Source organism: Lissotriton helveticus, chromosome 5_1, assembly GCF_964261635.1.
Source record: "Lissotriton helveticus chromosome 5_1, aLisHel1.1, whole genome shotgun sequence".
Taxonomy (NCBI): Eukaryota; Metazoa; Chordata; class Amphibia; order Caudata; family Salamandridae; genus Lissotriton; species Lissotriton helveticus.
The window spans coordinates 2,140,647,639-2,140,667,554 of NC_136065.1; the positions used below are offsets into that span (position 1 = coordinate 2,140,647,639).

The 19,916-nt window shown below is 59.1% G+C and overlaps 1 protein-coding gene across 1 annotated transcript in view; it reads left to right on the top strand.

The window, feature by feature from the left end:
* Positions 1–19,916, top strand: part of CRAT (carnitine O-acetyltransferase) — a 223,219-nt gene that overhangs the window by 110,608 nt on the left and 92,695 nt on the right. The window contains exon 4 of the mRNA XM_078646254.1: positions 16,032–16,085. Coding sequence (XP_078502380.1) covers positions 16,032–16,085 — 54 coding nt within the window. The remainder of the gene's footprint in view (positions 1–16,031; positions 16,086–19,916) is intronic.

The following is a 19,916-nucleotide window of genomic DNA, read 5'->3' on the forward strand; positions in this document are numbered from 1 at the left end:
GAGGGGGCCCTCTCTGTGGACAGAACCCCGGATGCTGAGGGGCCCCTCTCTGTGGACAGAACCCCTGATGCTGAGGAGCCCCTGGGGTCCCTCTCTGTGGACAGAACCCCTGATGCGGAGTGGGCCCTTTCTGTGGACAGAACCCCTGATGCTGAGGGGCCCCTGGGGCCCCTTTCTGTGGACAGAACCCCTGATGCTGAGGGGCCCCTCTCTGTGGACAGAACCCCCTGATGCTGAGGGGCCCCTCTCTGTGGACAGAACCCCCTGATGCTGAGGGGCCCCTCTTTGGACAGAACCCCTGATGCTGAGGGGCCCCTCTCTGTGGACAGAACCCCTGATGCTGAGGGGCTTCTCTCTGTGGACAGAACCCCTGATGCTGAGGGGCTTCTCTCTGTGGACAGAACCCCTGATGCTGAGGGGCCCCTCTCTGTGGATAGAACTCCTGATGCTGAGGGGCCCCTCTCTGTGGACAGAACCCCTGATGCTGAGGGGCCCCTCTCTGTGGATAGAACTCCTGATGCTGAGGGGCCCCTGGGGCCCCTCTCTGTGGACATAACCCCTGATGCTGAGGGGCCCCTCTCTGCGGACAGAACCCCTGATGCTGAGGAGCCCCTGGGGCCCCTCTCTGTGGACAGAACCCCTGCTGCTGAGGGGCCCCTGGGGCCCCTCTCCGTGAACAGAACCCCTGCTGCTGAGGGGCCCCTCTCAGTGGACAGAACCCCTGCTGCTGAGGGGCCCCTCTCAGTGGACAGAACCCCTGCTGCTGAGGGGCCCCTCTCAGTGGACAAAACCCCTGATGCTGAGGGGCCCCTCTCTGTGGACAGAACCCCTGATGATGAGGGGCCCCTCTCTGTGGACAGAACCCCTGATGCTGAGGGGCCTCTCTCTGTGGACAGAACCCCTGATGCTGAGGGGCCCCTCTCAGTGGACAAAACCCCTGATGCTGAGGGGCCCCTCTCAGTGGACAAAACCCCTGATGCTGAGGGGCCCCTCTCAGTGGACAAAACCCCTGATGCTGAGGGGCCCCTCTCTGTGGACAGAACCCCTGATGCTGAGGGGCCTCTCTCTGTGGACATAACCCCTGATGCTGAGTGGCCCCTCTCTGTGGACATAACCCCTGATGCTGAGGGGCCTCTCTCTGTGGACAGAACCCCTGATGCTGAGGAGCCCCTGGGGCCCCTCTCTGTGGACAGAACCCCTGCTGCTGAGGGGCCCCTGGGGCCCCTCTCTGTGGACAGAACCCCTGCTGCTGAGAGGCCCCTCTCAGTGGACAGAACCCCTGCTGCTGAGGGGCCCCTCTCTGTGGACAGAACCCCTGCTGCTGAGGGGCCCCTCTCTGTGGACAGAACCCCTGCTGCTGAGGGGCCCCTTTTTGTGGACAGAACCTCTGATGCTGAGGGGCCCCTCTCTGTGGTCAGAACCCCTGATGCTGAGGGGCCCTTTTCTGTAAGGTCACCCCATGCCTCTATCGGTGCCCAGCAGGCAGCAACAGGGGGCGTGGGGTAACCCTGCCCTCCGAAACCGGACTATCGGCTCGGATGCTGCTGCCGAGGGGCCCCTTGTTGCAGAGGTGCTCTAGGCCCACTGTTACTGCTCCGGGGAGGGGAGGGCGGCCCAGGTCGGATGCTGCTGGCGAGGGGCCCCTTCCAGGCCCACTGTTACTGCTGCTGAGGGGTCCCAGCCCTATCCCGGAGCCAGGGCCCTCAGCAGGACTAAAACTGCTAGTTCAGCCTGTCCTGCTGAGGTGACCCGGGGCTCCCCCTCGCCATAGAGGGGCCCTGCATGGCCAGGGGCGTCGCTTCCTGTATTCTTGGATGCATGGTTGGGTCCAGGAGCTTTCTCTTAGTCGGTTCTGATATTAAAGTGTCTGTTGGATTTCACCTGGATTCTGTAAATGCTATTCAGACACACGCGCCCAGACGTGCACACACTCTCGTCTGTTTTGAAGTTCTTAAAACATGCTTACTTTACAAACTTCAGTGTTTTCAGTTCCCCTCACAATCCGCACTTCCCTTTCCTCGGCCCCCGGGGGCCCCTCAGCCGCTGATTCCCCTCTAATGATTGACATGATCTGCCGGCGTGACTGTCCCAGTCACCGCTCGCCCTCTCCTCCACTGCCCTCTCCTCCACTGCCCTCTCCTCCACTGCCCTCTCCTCCGCTGCCCTCTCCTCCGCTGCCCTCTCCTCCGCTGCCCTCTCCTCCGCTGCCCTCTCCTCCGCTGCCCTCTCCTCCACTGCCCTCTCCTCCACTGCCCTCTGTCACACTTGGCCGGGCCGAAGTCTGCACTGAAAATATTAAAGTGAGAGCAGCCGTCACGTGACCCTGCCTGGCACCAGCTGCTGTCACGTGACCCTGCCCTGCCTGGCACCAGCTGCAGTCACGTGACCCCGCCGGGCACCAAGTGGGCAGCAGCCGTCGCGTGACCCCGCCGGGCACCAAGTGGGCAGCAGCCGTCGTGTGACCCCGCCGGGCACCAAGTGGGCAGCAGCCGTCGTGTGACCCCGCCGGGCACCAAGTGGGCAGCAGCCGTCGCGTGACCCCGCGTGCGAGCAGGAGCCGGCCGGGTCCAGGAGCCGTCGCGCGACCCGGCGTGACCTAGTTAGGACACCCCCCCCCGCGCCGCCACCAGCTGCTGTGTGTGCCTCCCGCCGCCTGCCTCGCTGCCCCGGCCGCCGCTGTGTGACCACGCCCCCTGCCTCCGAGCGGCGTGGTCTCCCACGGCGCTGTAGCTTCTTCTGGCATATTTATTGTTTATTGTTGTTGTCAATCCTGCCTGTGTGCCTGTTCTGCCCCCGTAGCGCGTAGCCCCTTTGCACTGTTTGTTTTACTTGCATTTACTGCTCTTGTTGTATCTCTCGCCTGTTGCCCCCGTCTCCTCCCTTCCCGCCTCCCGCTTCCCGCCACCACCGCTGACCACGCCCCCTTTCTCTTCTGTACCCTCCCCGCTCCCGCCTCCCAGCTGCCCCGCCCTCCCTCGCACTTCGCCATATATGGCGACCATGCGAACGCGCAGCGTTGACGCGCAGCGGGCGCGCCGAAGGCGCGCCAAAGGTAAGCCCGTCTGCGCCCGTCCGCGCCTGGACCGCGCCCAGGGCCAGGACCCCTGGCCCCCACCGACGGAAGACGACCCGACGAACATACAACGCCGCCGACCTCCTCGCACTCAACACCGGCGACACCCCGGGATGTCACCGAGCCACCCCGAAGCACACCCACGGACCCTTCAGCTGCCACGCCTGCAAGTTCACCTGCATCCGGACTGACCCTGCACCAGCACCCGCCAAGCCGATCACCAGCAGCAACCACCTCAAGTGCATCCTGCTCAACACCCGCTCCGTTCACAGACACGCCGTCGAACTCTGGAACCTCCTCGACACCACAGCCCCTGACGTCGCCTTCCTCACAGAGACCTGGATGAACGCCTCCTCAGCGCCCGACATCGCCATCGCCATCCCAGAGGGCTACAAGATCACACGGAGAGACCGCACCGCCAACCAGACGGGAGGAGGCATCGCCATCATCCACAGAGACACCATCCGCATCACGACCAACACCGACGACACCCTAACCACCGCCGAACACCTGCACTTCCAGATCCACACGGACCCCAGAACCACCCTCAGAGGCACCCTGATCTACCGACCCCCGGGACCACGCACACGATTCAGCGAGGACATCGCCGACTTCATCAGCCCGCATGCCCTCCCCTCCGCCGACTACATCCTCCTGGGGGACCTTAACTTCCACCTGGAGAACAACAGCGACCGCAACACCATCACCCTGCTCGACAACCTCGCTAACCTCGGACTCAAGCAGCTGGTGACCACCCCCACCCACCTCGCCGGACACACACTCGACGCCGTCTTCTCATCCAGCAAAGACATCGCCTTCAGCCACGCAACAGGACTCCACTGGACGGACCACAGCTGCGTCCACTTCACCTTCAAAAGAACGACGATCCACCACCACCAGCAACAGGTTGCCCGAAGAAGCTGGAACAAGATCACAGCCGACCAGCTCACCGCCTCCCTGAGCCAGCACCCTCCCGCCGGCTCTACGAACCCCAGCCAGGCCGCCGACAACCTCACTAAGTGGATCAGCAACTGCGCGGACAAACTCGCCCCTCTGAGGACCCCGCCCAGCAGACCCGGCAGCAGAAAAACCCCATGGTTCACCGACGAACTCAAGAGCTCCAAGAAGAACTGCCGAGCCCTCGAGAAAGTGTGGAGAAGGGAACCAACAATAGACAACATGGCCACCCTCAAGCTCGCCACCCGGAAACACCACCAACTGATCCGCGCCACCAAGAAAAATGCATACAAGGACCGGCTGGACAACAACGCACACAACTGCAAGGAACTCTTCAGCATCGTAAAAGAGCTCTCCAACCCCAACGCCGGAAACAACGACATCACCCCGTCGCAAGACCTCTGCAACTCCCTCGCCTCCTTCTTCCACAACAAGATCGCGGACATACACAACAGCATCCAACCGACGCACGCCACGACCACAGCAACGCCACCCACCACCACCCTCCGCGCCTGGACTCCGATCAGCACCGAAGACACCATCCGCACAATGAACTCCATCCACTCCGGATCTCCAACCGACCCCTGCCCTCACCCCGTCTTCAACAAGGCCGACGTGGTCATCGCACCCCACCTGCGGGACATTATCAACACCTCCTTCGACACCGCCACCTTCCCGGAGAGCTGGAAGCACGCAGAACTCAGCGCTCTACTCAAGAAACCTACAGCGGACCCCACGAAGAATTACCGTCCCATCTCGCTCCTCCCGTTCCCGGCCAAAGTCATCGAAAAGACCGTCAACAAACAGCTGGCCGCCTTCCTCGAGACGAATGGATCCCTCGACCCCTCACAGTCTGGCTTCCGAGCCAACCACAGCACCGAGACCGCCCTCATCGCTGCCACCGATGACATCCGAACCCTGATGGACAACGGAGAAACAGCGGCCCTCATCCTCCTAGACCTCTCCGCGGCGTTCGACACTGTCTGCCACCGCACCCTAGTACAGCGCCTCGGCAACATCGGAATCCAGGAGAAGGCACTGGAATGGATCACCTCCTTCCTCGACGGAAGAACACAGAGTCCGCCTACCACCGTACAAGTCAGAGGCCACCGAAGTCATCTGCGGCGTCCCCCAAGGATCCTCGCTGAGTCCCACCCTCTTCAACGTCTACATGAGCCCCCTCGCGGCCATCGCACGCAAACACAACCTCAACATAATCTCCTACGCCGACGACACCCAGCTGATCCTCTCCCTGACCAACGACCCCGCCGCCGCCAGAACCAACCTGCACGAAGGGATGAGGGACGTAGCCGAGTGGATGACTACCAGCCGCCTGAAACTGAACTCAGACAAGACGGAGGTCCTCATCCTGGGCTCCTCGCCATCCGCCTGGGACGACTCCTGGTGGCCCCCCGCCCTGGGCACCGCACCCAAACCGACGGACCACGCACGCAACCTGGGCTTCATCCTGGACTCCTCCCTCTCCATGACCAGACAAGTCAACGCCGTCTCCTCATCATGCTTCAACATCCTACGCATGCTACGGAAGATCTTCTGGTGGATCCCCACCGAGACCAGGAAGACCGTCACCCAGGCCCTCGTCACCAGCCGACTGGACTACGGCAACGCCCTCTACGCCGGAACCACAGCCAAGCTCCAGAAGAGACTCCAGCGGATCCAGAACGCCTCAGCCAGACTCATCCTCGACCTCCCACGAAACAGCCACATCTCCGGACATCTGAGAGACCTGCACTGGCTCCCCGTCAAGAAAAGAATCACCTTCCGTCTCCTCACCCACGCACACAAAGCCCTGCACGACCAAGGCCCGAGCTACCTCAACAACCGAATCAACTTCTACGCTCCCAAGCGCCACCTCAGATCAACCAGCCACGCCCTCGCCGATGTCCCACGCATCCGAAGAGCGACAACAGGAGGAAGGTCCTTCTCCTACCTGGCCGCCAAGACCTGGAACTCCCTCCCGACTGACCTGCGCCTGACCCAAGACCACCTCGCCTTCAGGAAGAAGCTCAAGACCTGGCTGTTCGAGCAGTAACGGCACCCCCCCTCCTAGCGCCTTGAGACCCTACGGGTGAGTAGTGCGCTATATAAATGTCTTGATTGATTGATTGACCTTAGGTGCGAGCAGGAGCCGGCCGGGTCCAGGAGCCGTCGCGTGACCCGGCGTGACCTTAGGTGCGAGCAGGAGCCGGCCGGGTCCAGGAGCTGTCGCGTGACCCGGCGTGACCTTAGGTGCGAGCAGGAGCCGGCCGGGTCCAGGAGCCGTCGCGTGACCCGGCGTGACCTTAGGTGCGAGCAGGAGCCGGAGCCGGCCGGGTCCAGGAGCCGTCGCGCGACCCGGCGTGACCTTAGGTGCGAGCAGGAGCCGGCCGGACCTTAGGTGCGAGCAGGAGCAGTCGCGTGACCCGGCGTGACCTTAGGTGCGAGCAGGAGCCGGCCGGGTCCAGGAGCCGTCGCGTGACCCGGTGTGACCTTAGGTGCGAGCAGGAGCAGGAGCCGGCCGGGTCCAGGAGCTGTCGCGTGACCCGGCGTGACCTTAGGTGCGAGCAGGAGCCGGCCGGGTCCAGGAGCCGTCGCGTGACCCGGCGTGACCTTAGGTGCGAGCAGGAGCCGGAGCCGGCCGGGTCCAGGAGCCGTCGCGCGACCCGGCGTGACCTTAGGTGCGAGCAGGAGCCGGAGCCGGCCGGGTCCAGGAGCCGTCGCGCGACCCGGCGTGACCTTAGGTGCGAGCAGGAGCAGGAGCAGGAGCAGGAGCAGGAGCAGGAGCCGGCCGGGTCCAGGAGCCGGCGTGACCTCAGGAGCAGGAGCCGGCCGGGTCCAGGAGCCGTCGCGCGACCCGGCGCGACTGCAGGAGCAGGCCGGGTCCAGGAGCCGTCGCGCGACCCGGCGCGACTGCAGGAGCAGGCCGGGTCCAGGAGCCGTCGCGCGACCCGGCGCGACTGCAGGAGCAGGCCGGGTCCAGGAGCCGTCGCGCGACCCGGCGCGACTGCAGGAGCAGGCCGGGTCCAGGAGCCGTCGCGCGACCCGGCGCGACTGCAGGAGCAGGCCGGGTCCAGGAGCCGTCGCGCGACCCGGCGCGACTGCAGGAGCAGGCCGGGTCCAGGAGCCGTCGCGCGACTGCAGGAGCAGGCCGGGTCCAGGAGCCGTCGCGCGACTGCAGGAGCAGGCCGGGTCCAGGAGCCGTCGCGCGACCCGGCGCGACTGCAGGAGCAGGCCGGGTCCAGGAGCCGTCGCGCGACTGCAGGAGCAGGCCGGGTCCAGGAGCCGTCGCGCGACTGCAGGAGCAGGCCGGGTCCAGGAGCCGTCGCGCGACTGCAGGAGCAGGCCGGGTCCAGGAGCCGTCGCGCGACTGCAGGAGCAGGCCGGGTCCAGGAGCCGTCGCGCGACTGCAGGAGCAGGCCGGGTCCAGGAGCCGTCGCGCGACTGCAGGAGCAGGCCGGGTCCAGGAGCCGTCGCGCGACTGCAGGAGCAGGCCGGGTCCAGGAGCCGTCGCGCGACTGCAGGAGCAGGCCGGGTCCAGGAGCCGTCGCGCGACTGCAGGAGCAGGCCGGGTCCAGGAGCCGTCGCGCGACTGCAGGAGCAGGCCGGGTCCAGGAGCCGTCGCGCGACTGCAGGAGCAGGCCGGGTCCAGGAGCCGTCGCGCGACCCGGCGCGACTGCAGGAGCAGGCCGGGTCCAGGAGCCGTCGCGCGACTGCAGGAGCAGGCCGGGTCCAGGAGCCGTCGCGCGACTGCAGGAGCAGGCCGGGTCCAGGAGCCGTCGCGCGACTGCAGGAGCAGGCCGGGTCCAGGAGCCGTCGCGCGACTGCAGGAGCAGGCCGGGTCCAGGAGCCGTCGCGCGACTGCAGGAGCAGGCCGGGTCCAGGAGCCGTCGCGCGACCCGGCGCGACTGCAGGAGCAGGCCGGGTCCAGGAGCCGTCGCGCGACCCGGCGCGACTGCAGGAGCAGGCCGGGTCCAGGAGCCGTCGCGCGACCCGGCGTGACCTTAGGTGCGAGCAGGAGCCGGCCGGGTCCAGGAGCCGTCGCGCGACCCGGCGTGACCTTAGGTGCGAGCAGGAGCCGGCCGGGTCCAGGAGCCGTCGCGTGACCTTAGGTGCGAGCAGGAGCCGGCCGGGTCCAGGAGCCGTCGCGTGACCTTAGGTGCGAGCAGGAGCCGGCCGGGTCCAGGAGCCGTCGCGCGACCCGGCGTGACCTTAGGTGCGAGCAGGAGCCGTCGCGCGACCCGGCGTGACCTTAGGTGCGAGCAGGAGCCGTCGCGCGACCCGGCGTGACCTTAGGTGCGAGCAGGAGCCGGCTGGGTCCAGGAGCCGTCGCGTGACCTTAGGTGCGAGCAGGAGCAGGAGCCGTCGCGTGACCCGGCGTGACCTTAGGTGCGAGCAGGAGCCGTCGCGTGACCCGGCGTGACCTTAGGTGCGAGCAGGAGCCGGCTGGGTCCAGGAGCCGTCGCGTGACCTTAGGTGCGAGCAGGAGCCGTTGCGTGACCAGGAGCCGGCCGGGTCCAGGAGCCGTCGCGCGACCCGGCGTGACCTTAGGTGCGAGCAGGAGCCGTCGCGCGACCCGGCGTGACCTTAGGTGCGAGCAGGAGCCGTCGCGCGACCCGGCGTGACCTTAGGTGCGAGCAGGAGCCGTCGCGCGACCCGGCGCCACCTTAGGTGCGAGCAGGAGCCGTCGCGCGACCCGGCGTGACCTTAGGTGCGAGCAGGAGCAGGAGCCGTCGCGTGACCCGGCGCCACCTTAGGTGCGAGCAGGAGCCGTCGCGCGACCTTAGGTGCGAGCAGGAGCCGTCGTGCGACCCGGTGCGACCTTAGGTGCGAGCAGGAGCCGTCGCGCGACCCGGCGCGACCTTAGGTGCGAGCAGGAGCCGTCGCGCGACCTTAGGTGCGAGCAGGAGCCGTCGCGCGACCTTAGGTGCGAGCAGGAGCCGTCGCGCGACCTTAGGTGCGAGCAGGAGCCGTCGCGCGACCCGGCGCGACCTTAGGTGCGAGCAGGAGCCGTCGCGCGACCTTAGGTGCGAGCAGGAGCCGTCGCGCGACCTTAGGTGCGAGCAGGAGCCGTCGCGCGACCTTAGGTGCGAGCAGGAGCCGTCGCGCGACCTTAGGTGCGAGCAGGAGCCGTCGCGCGACCCGGCGCCACCTTAGGTGCGAGCAGGAGCCGTCGCGCGACCCGGCGTGACCTTAGGTGCGAGCAGGAGCAGGAGCCGTCGCGTGACCCGGCGCCACCTTAGGTGCGAGCAGGAGCCGTCGCGCGACCTTAGGTGCGAGCAGGAGCCGTCGTGCGACCCGGTGCGACCTTAGGTGCGAGCAGGAGCCGTCGCGCGACCCGGCGCGACCTTAGGTGCGAGCAGGAGCCGTCGCGCGACCTTAGGTGCGAGCAGGAGCCGTCGCGCGACCTTAGGTGCGAGCAGGAGCCGTCGCGCGACCTTAGGTGCGAGCAGGAGCCGTCGCGCGACCCGGCGCGACCTTAGGTGCGAGCAGGAGCCGTCGCGCGACCTTAGGTGCGAGCAGGAGCCGTCGCGCGACCTTAGGTGCGAGCAGGAGCCGTCGCGCGACCTTAGGTGCGAGCAGGAGCCGTCGCGCGACCCGGCGTGACCTTAGGTGCGAGCAGGAGCCGGCCGGGTCCAGGAGCCGTCGCGCGACCCGGCGTGACCTTAGGTGCGAGCAGGAGCCGTCGCGCGACCTTAGGTGCGAGCAGGAGCCGTCGCGCGACCCGGCGTGACCTTAGGTGCGAGCAGGAGCCGTCGCGTGACCCGGCGTGACCTTAGGTGCGAGCAGGAGCCGGCTGGGTCCAGGAGCCGTCGCGTGACCTTAGGTGCGAGCAGGAGCAGGAGCCGTCGCGTGACCCGGCGTGACCTTAGGTGCGAGCATGAGCCGTTGCGTGACCAGGAGCCGGCCGGGTCCAGGAGCCGTCGCGCGACCCGGCGTGACCTTAGGTGCGAGCAGGAGCCGTCGCGCGACCCGGCGTGACCTTAGGTGCGAGCAGGAGCCGTCGCGTGACCCGGCGTGACCTTAGGTGCGAGCAGGAGCCGGCTGGGTCCAGGAGCCGTCGCGTGACCTTAGGTGCGAGCAGGAGCCGTCGCGCGACCCGGCGTGACCTTAGGTGCGAGCAGGAGCCGTCGCGCGACCCGGCGTGACCTTAGGTGCGAGCAGGAGCCGTCGCGCGACCCGGCGTGACCTTAGGTGCGAGCAGGAGCAGGAGCCGTCGCGTGACCCGGCGCCACCTTAGGTGCGAGCAGGAGCCGTCGCGCGACCTTAGGTGCGAGCAGGAGCCGTCGCGCGACCCGGTGCGACCTTAGGTGCGAGCAGGAGCCGTCGCGCGACCCGGCGCGACCTTAGGTGCGAGCAGGAGCCGTCGCGCGACCCGGCGCGACCTTAGGTGCGAGCAGGAGCCGTCGCGACCTTAGGTGCGAGCAGGAGCCGTCGCGTGACCCGGCGCGACCTTAGGTGCGAGCAGGAGCCGTCGCGCGACCTTAGGTGCGAGCAGGAGCCGTCGCGCGACCTTAGGTGCGAGCAGGAGCCGTCGCGCGACCTTAGGTGCGAGCAGGAGCCGTCGCGCGACCTTAGGTGCGAGCAGGAGCCGTCGCGCGACCCGGCGTGACCTTAGGTGCGAGCAGGAGCCGTCGCGCGACCCGGCGTGACCTTAGGTGCGAGCAGGAGCCGGAGCCGGCCGGGTCCAGGAGCCGTCGCGCGACCCGGCGTGACCTTAGGTGCGAGCAGGAGCCGTCGCGCGACCCGGCGTGACCTTAGGTGCGAGCAGGAGCCGTCGCGCGACCCGGCGTGACCTTAGGTGCGAGCAGGAGCCGTCGCGCGACCCGGCGTGACCTTAGGTGCGAGCAGGAGCCGTCGCGCGACCCGGCGTGACCTTAGGTGCGAGCAGGAGCCGTCGCGCGACCCGGCGTGACCTTAGGTGCGAGCAGGAGCCGTCGCGTGACCCGGCGTGACCTTAGGTGCGAGCAGGAGCCGGAGCCGGCCGGGTCCAGGAGCAGTCGCGTGACACGGCGTGACCTTAGGTAGGAGCCGGAGCCGGCCGGGTCCAGGAGCCGTCGCGTGATCCGGCCTGGCCCCAGGTGCGAGCAGGAGCTGTCCTTGACCCGGCCTGGCCCCAAGTGCGAGCAGGAGCCGTCGCGTGACCCTAGGTGTGATACGATCCTTGCCATAGGACCCCCAGATCCGGAGCCTGCTCTACAGGGTACAGGTGCTGCAACCCCAGACCTGCCAAGTCACACAGTGCCACAGTGTGACACTCGATATCAGTTCCGATCACAAGGTCTTCCTGTGAGGAACTGATGACACCTTGACAGGGAAAACGAGCTGAAACACACTGTAAATAGTTGTTTTCAGCTCGTATCGAGAGGCTTTGACCTGCTGACCCCCATTAAGGGGTGTGAAAACCACAGGACCTCCGCACCAGCCTCAGCAAGCTTTTTAGGTCTTGTATACGCATCGCACATGCATTGCATAGGAGGATCTTTAGCCGTCGCTCTGCTCATTTTCAAGCACACACTCGTGCTTGTGGCAGAATCCACTTTGCGGGAGCGAACAGCGGCGCACCACGAGCATGAGTGCAGTGCTTGAAAAGTGAAGACTGCATGCGCATGCACGCACCACACCCGAAAACATCTGCTGCTTGTTTTACAGAAACATTGGCAATTTAAAAACCTGAGCAACAGTTGTAAATGTAAGTTTTCATATCAATCAAACTCTCCAATGGTTTAGGTTTCTTTTCTTCTTTTTTTATTTTTCTAATTCCAAGGTATCTTCTGAAATTACAGTCCTTATTTTCGATGTTTTTCAAACCACAGGGTAACCAAAAAAGATTCTTGCCAACACGTGTTTTGTCAGGCAATTACGCCAATTGACTTCATCAGAGCTAAAATAAATACAGGATAGCCTTAATGTTACATCAATCACCCTACGTAAACATCTCAAATCACAAAGCTTTATCTAAGGTGTAGTATACAGAAAAACAACTCAAGAGAAAAAAGATCAGGAAACACCATGATCATATGTGAAGGAAAGAGATTTAGCAAGGAAAATCAGAAAATAAACTCATGCTCCAGAAACATTCCCCATGTGCTTGAATAAAAGAAAAAACATTCGAAGGAAGTTTTGAATAAAGAAAGAAATGGAAAGGAGGAAATGATATGTGTCAACCATAACCAATCACAGCAACAACAAAAAAGGCTAAACTTTTAGTTCACCACACCTCAATATGAATACAAATAGCTATATAAACTTACCAAAGAAAAACTTATTTGTAAAGAGCCATACGAAAAAGCTGAACAAATTCCTAAGAGAAGAACACAAATTTGTAATACCATTCATTAAATGTTGGCGATATATCACAAGAAAGTCATATTCACAGTATCCTACTTCGTATTACCACAATCTATTATGTGGGGCAAAGATCATTTTTCACTACTGTGAACAGGAGCGAGCTCTCAAATAACATATCGTATATTAGGAGCATACAACAGGATAAACTGCTAAACAGAACTAAAATGTGGAAGAAACCACGAGAGAGCAAAGGCTACAGAGCGATATAACAACCCCAATTAGCGGGGGTGAGAGCAAAGCATTATAACTGGATAGGAAAAAACCACCTGTCAAGTAACGTTAAAGAACAGAGTATCCATCTGTCCAAGTCTGACCAGTAATGATATAACGTATATTAGCAAAGCATAAGAAAAACAGCAAAGTGACACAATTCGATTTACCTTTATTGCAGTTCTGTACGTCAAGGATGTTGAGTAATCCCAAGCGCATGTATTTCACAAAGTTGTGCCGAAGAAAGGTGTTCCTATTTAAAATAATCACGATTAAGAAGGTCATCGGAAAGGAGAACCAACTCGTATGTTAAAGTAAAATAGTCCCACAGGTCGTAGGGAAGAAAATATACAAGAAAAAACAGACACGGGACAGCCTAAATCCCGGAACACATGTAAACTATGAACAAGACTTAAAGTGTGAATTAAGTAATATTACCTATAATCAAAAGTCACGGCTTCATAATATATGGCGAATCGAGTATACTTAGAGCTTATTTCGGAATCTAAAACCCGGTTAAAATACACCGAGTAGGACCTATAACCAAAACGCAAAAAAAAGGGTTGCTCATTATACTTAAGCTAAATAGCAAATATATCTATCCCAATAAGAGTCACTTATCATATACTAATCAATCCTAACGCAAATGAATCTACAAGGAACCGAGCAAAGCACAATACCTTAAGTGTATCCAAGCGGCGAGCATCAACGCGTATCCTCCATCGCCGTCTAGCATCTGCGCCATCTTTGAATGGCTCTTTATACCCACTAGTCAATTAGAAATAGATAACGGGTCTAATATGAAACTAGAATGTAACGTCCAAAATGTGTAAAGAGAGTAGTAAAAACAAAGAAAGTGGTATGTTTGTAGTAACGTAATATGGCCGCCAGAGTCAAAATCGTCTCTAAAACAATCATAGATCGAGGAAGAGTGGGGATCTTATATTTAAAATTAGGAAATCAATCAGTCTACCCTAACGGTGACTCGATTATCATAAAGCATTAAGATTCTTATACTACAACGTAAAACCAAGTGTACCATCAGCCTAACATTACACATAAACATCAAAATTACAAAAAAGAAAGTTTTCAGACCTGAAAAGCAACTAGAAGGAATGTTATCATAACAAGAATAGTGTAATAGACCCGGTTTGTATAAGTAACACTCTCATAACACGTCAGCTAAATAAAAGTCAACCTTCTGTATTATAACTTGAATGCCACATACGAGGCGCACACGGCTCCCTGCTTCAGCGTTACGGAGAAAACGGCGTTCTCAGCAGCTCTTCTCAAGGTTGTTGAAGTCCACTGGTCCTGGGACTTCGTTCAGGGGGCAAGCTCACACACAAGCCCTTGGAGATCTTTTCAGCACAAGTTGAAGCAAAGTCTTTTTAGTCTTTTTCTCCTCTCCTTTAGCAGCAAGTCAACCACTGCAGGCCAATCTCCCAGGTCAGGAACAGTACTCCTCCTTACAGCTTTCCCAGTTCCTTCTCATGAGGCAGAGGTTTCTTATTGGTATATCTGGATCTGATTTCTTGGGCTCAGGGTCCCAATACTTATACCCCAATTCTTTTGTTGTTACAGGCATGGGGGCCTTTGCCTAGTTCAGCCCAGTTCTGGAGTACTTTGTTTATAGGACTCTGGCTTCTCTATTCAGTGTGCAGGGCAGAGACATCAGACGCTCCCGAGGACGCTCCCCAGGGGGTGGAGCCAGCATCGTGGTGGAAAGGCACAGTCCTTTTCAGAGCCCAGGTGTACTCCTCCCACCCATCTGGATGTAAATCTCTCTATTCACCACTGGGCTGCCCCAGCCTGTCTCCTGGAATTCCCCAGCCCTGTCGCAGCGCCATGAAACCGCCTGGTGAAAGTGCGCTCAATAAATAATGTTAACATAACATAACTCACAGAAACCAGGCAGCAGATACACATCCTAGCCGAGACGGGCGGAAAAGGTTAGGCAAGCAAGTACCTACTTATTAAAAGTGGTATTTGCAAACACAGAATATTAAAATCAACTTCACTAAAAGATGTATTTTATTATTCTGAGTTCAGGCATACTAAACTCGATTTTCTACCATGTTCCCTGAGTATGTTAGGATCATAGAATGTAACAATTCTAACAGCCCATTCTGGCCTATAAGAACAGGTAGCCTTGCAATAGTGAAAAATGAAAATGGCTGTAATTCACTATTAGTACTTGCCACACACACCAGGGCTTGTCCTACCTTACACTCACAATGCACCCTGCCCCATGGCCTACCATAGGGGTGACTAATATGAAGGTAAGGGAAGGTTTAGGGACTGGCAAGTGGGTGCACTTGTCCAGTCAGCATGACTGTACCAGACTGCACGCAGGCTCTGCAATGGCAGACCTTAGACACATTTTACCAGGCCGCTTCTGTGGGTGGCACAACCAGTGCTGCAGGCCCACCAGCAGCATTTGGATTTACAAGCCCTGGGCACTCCTGGTGCACTTTACTGGGGTCTGACAGTAAACCATGTAATGTAATGTATGTATACTTGTAAAGCGCACTGTTACCTCGTTACGTGGCGTCCTGGCGCTGTATACCGCTGGGGAACCCGTCCTGGCTTTCCCTGTGAGAGGGCACCCCAAGGTGAAGCCAGGCATCCCATGCTGGGGCCGTTGTGGAGATTAAGCAAGCTATTGCCCAGAGTTGCAGAGTGGGACCCATGGTTAGCGTAGGCACCTAAGCGAGAATTATCGAGTCCGCGGACATTGACCCAAGACCCTGCCGCGTCGGGAATTGAACCCTGGTCCTGGGCCGACCTCTGCTTCATGGTCTGCCGCTCCTAACCAGTGAGCCACACTTCTCCACAACCAAGATAAACCAGATAAGCCAATCATGGAATTCAAACAATGTACACATTTTATACAGGGAGCACTTGCACTGTGGCACTGATTGGCAGTGGCACAGTGCTCTGAGCAGCTAACACCAGCAAAACACATGAGGCACAGTAACAAAAAGTGGAAGGGAGACCCACGCCAATGGTGCCAGGTCAAACAAGCGCAATATCCTTGGTACAACAACATCAAGTGTTGCTTGGCTAAACACTTCTAAGGTCCCAAAGGTGAGACCTATTGGCTATGCCAATGCTTGTTTTAGGTGGTGTCCGAGGGACAAGCTGTGGTTTCGAAATATGAAAAGGCCTGCCTCTGTTTGGGCCCTCCACCAGGGGGCGATCCTTGAGGGGCCCTCCACCAGGAGATCCTTATTGAGGAGCCCGCCACCAGGAGTCCTCCTTGAGGGGCCCTCCACCAGGGGGTGATCCTTGAGGGGCACTCCTTCCTCACACTCTTGGCTCTCTCCTGTGGGGGTGATGTTTGCAGCATTGGGTTGTTTGGGGTGGGGGGGGCATTTTCTGGTAGTCTGGCCCTGTCACGGATGTCTCCCTAATAGTTTTCACCTTTTGTCTTCCCCAGATTTGCAGCAAAGTTGATCGAAGGCGTCCTGGACTTCAAGACCATGGTGGACAAGTGAGTGTCATCGAGTTCCCCCCCACCCCCATTGTCTCCGGGCCCCACCTTAATGTCCCCGTGTTCGGGTGCCCCTGACTGTCTCTAGTCATACCCACTGCTCTCCCATACACGAGGCTGCCTGCTTCTCCCTGTCCATCACTGCTAGTCCCAGGTGTCCCTGCTATTGGTACACCCACCCATCCCTCCAGCCCCATTCACTACCCCTAGCCACCCCTTGTTCTCCACCCACCCTCACCCCAGCATCCCTCACTATTCCTACCCTCTCCTTGTCCTCCACCCACCCATAGCCACACAGCCCCTCAGTACCCAGCTACCACTTGTCCTTTAGCCGCCTCACTCCCCATAGCCATCCCTTGTACTCCACCCACCCTTTACCCCAGCCACCCCTCACTATCCGTAGCCACCCCTTATCTGTCCTCTACCCACCCCTCATCCCAGCCACCCATTGCTCCTTCCAGCCCTCACCCCAGCCCCACTCACTACCTCTAACTGCCTCTTGCTTCTCCACCCACCCTCACCCTACCCCCTCACTACTTAGCCACCCCTTGACTTCACCCTACAACCCCTCACTACCTCTATCCAACCCTTGTTCTTCCTCCCACCCCCCAGTCCAGCCACCCTCCACTGCCTCTAGCCCACCCCTTGCTCTTCCATCTACTCCTCACCCAGCCCCACTCACTACCCCTAGCAACCCCCTGTCCTCCACCCACCCCAGCCACCCTTTACTACCTCTAGCCAGCCCTTGTCCTCCACACGCCCTTCACCCCGAGATCCCTCACTACCTCTAACCAGCCCTTACTCCTCCCATCCCACACCCCAGTCCCACTCACTACCCTTAGCCATCCCTTGTCCCCCACCCCTCACCACATCTACCCTTTACTACCCCTAGTCACCCCTTGCTCCTTCACCCAACCCTCACCCCCTCACTAGCCATAGCAAAAACTTGCTCCACCACCTACCCCCAGCACCACTCACTACCCCTAGCCAAGCATTGTACCTCCGGCTACCCTTCACTTCCTCTAGCCACCCCTTGCTGCTCCTGCCACAGCTGCCACCACCACCTCTCACTACCCCTAGCCACACCTTACTCTTCTACCCAACCCTCACCCCAGCCCCCTAACTACTCCTAGCCATCCCTTACGTCTCAACCCACCCCTCACCGTAGCCACCGCTCACTACCCCTAGCCACAGCCCAGTGCTTAATTTGAAAAAAACAATAACTGCCAGGGATCTCGTCAGGAGGCCACTACAGCTTGCACCACACATTTGCCCTGCTATGCTAACAACTCTGACTATTTCAGGCCCCAAGCTATAAAAATGGCTTGGTGGCTGGTAATAGACATTTTAATGTATATTGAATTAATAATTAACTGTTTTTTGCTCTTCTCTAAATCAACCAGACAGCGCCACCTTAAGGCAGACTGTCATAAGCACCGGTGTTGACAATTAAATGCTGTTGCTGAGCACCGGAAACCACCGGCTCAAATTAAACACTGACCCATCCCCCCCTCTCGTCACGATTTGCTCCCTGCACTCTCGGGACCACCACCAGGGGGCTCCATATTGGGACTTTTCAGTTTTCTAATAAGCCTCCAGACACTTCTCTGCATGCATATCCTGACTTCCAGCCATTTGGCAACTATTTGGGAATTGACATCCATTTCCCAGTCCATGCTGGGTTTTGAGGAAGCCAGTCTGCTCATGCGGGAAACTCCATTACCTATAATCCCCTGCTCACTGATTCGCCTCCACCCCTGCAGGCCAAGGATGGGTGTAGGAATTCAGCTCACCTGTGGCTGACTGCTTCTAGCCTGCTCACACCTGATGCGCAGGATTACTGTGAGCTCTTTTAAGCCCCAGTTCCCTTCAGTCCAGCGTTGGTCATTGTAGCTGTGTTCCGATCCTTGTTTCCTGAGCTTTAGATAACCTTGATTCCTGGATTTTGTTATTTTCTTGTTCCTGTTTCTGAGTTACAGCTATTCCTTGTTCCTGCTTAGCACGGCTCGCAGTGCTGCCTCGGTTCCTTAGCAGTAGAATCCTTGTTCCTGAGCTAACACTGCCTTCAGTGCTGCCTTGATCCCCGTTCCTGGGCTGTAACATTCCTGTTCCCGAGCTAACACTGCCTTCAGTGCTACCTTGACTCCTGATCCTTAGCTACTCCTCGATTCCTGTTCCTGGGCTGTAACATTCCTGGCTCCCGAGCTAGCACGTTCTTCAGTGCTTCATTGGTTCCTGATCCTTAGCTACTCCTTGATTCCTGAACTAGTACTATTTAATGCACCATTGAACCCTTTCTCTGTATTTCCTTTGTCCCAGTTCCTGCCTTTCTTCCCATTGCCTCTGTTTCAGTCCCTGTTTTGCTGCCTTCCTGTTCTACTGTTGTGCTTCTAGTTACCTGGTATGTTTGATACTTGCTTTCTGCCTAGTGTGTCCTTGTTTTCTTTTTTCCTGTTAAGTCCTCTTCCTTGCTAGCTCCTTGGTTATCGTGCGAGTGCTTTACCTCACATTCCCTCTATTGATAATATTATATATATTCGGCGCTTGAGTGCCTATCCTTTCTGAGACCATCTTGTTCCCTTGTACAGACTTCCACTTTGTATCGCTTTTCTCCTCTGACATCCTGTGTGATCCTGGGCAGCGCTGTGCTCCTCTTTCTACTTAAATGTTCTACCCAGCCACCAGTCCTTGCAGCTGACTGTGTCCAAGACATAGCCCTGGACAGTCCCGGACATCTCTATACCCCTACCCACCCTTTGCTCACAACCTCCAGCCATCCCCTGCTCCCTCACTACCCCAAGCCATCCCCCCATTTCCTCTCCCTACCCCTCAACAAAGCCACCTCTTGCCCCCATGCTCCTCCACTTACCCCTTACTACCCCATCCATACCTCCTTGCTTCTCTACCTACCCCCCACCCTAACCACCACTCAGTACCCCTAGACACTCCCTACTCATCCACCTAACCCTCACTGGCCCCCAGCCACCCCTCACTGGCACTATCCCTTCTTCCCTGGTCCTCCACCCACCCCTCAACTCACTATCTCTCACCACCCCTAGACATCCCTCCCTGTTCCTCTCGCTACTCCTCACTGCTTCCCCAGCCAGTACTAACTACCCCTAGCTACCCTTCCCTGTTTCTATACCTGCCCCTGGCCATCCCTCGCCACTCCTAGCTATCTAACCCCGGTTCTACACCTACCCCTGGCTCTCTGGCCATGCCTCACTACTCCTAGGTACCACTACCTGGTTCTACTCCTACCCCTGACTCTGGCCACCCCTCACTACTCCTAGCTACCCCACCCTAGTTCTACACCTATGCCATAACCCCTGGCCACTCCTAACTATCCCTAGCTATCCCTCCCTGGCTTACACCAGCCCCGACTCCCTGGCCATCCCTCACTACCCATTAGCTGCCCATGTGTTCTGCACTTACTCCTGACCCCCAGGCCATTCCTCACTACTCCTAGCTATCACTCCCTGGTTCTACACCTACCCCTGACCCCCTGGACACCCCTCACTCACCCTGCCCTTCAATGCTACTCCCCCTGACATACACTGGTACCCACCCTAATTTCTAATGCCCTTCACTGCTACCCCCTCACTTCCTCTACCATTCACTGCTAGCCACCCTCACTCCCCCTGCCTTTGTCTGCTACTGCCCTCACTCCCCTGCTCTTCACTGCTACTCCCTCACTCCCCCTGCCCTTCACTTGTACCCCCTCACTCCCCCTGCCCTTCACTGCTACCCCCTCACTCTCCTGCCCTTCACTGCTACCCTCACTTCCTCTACCATTCCCTGCTACCCCTCACTCCCCCACCCTTCACTGCT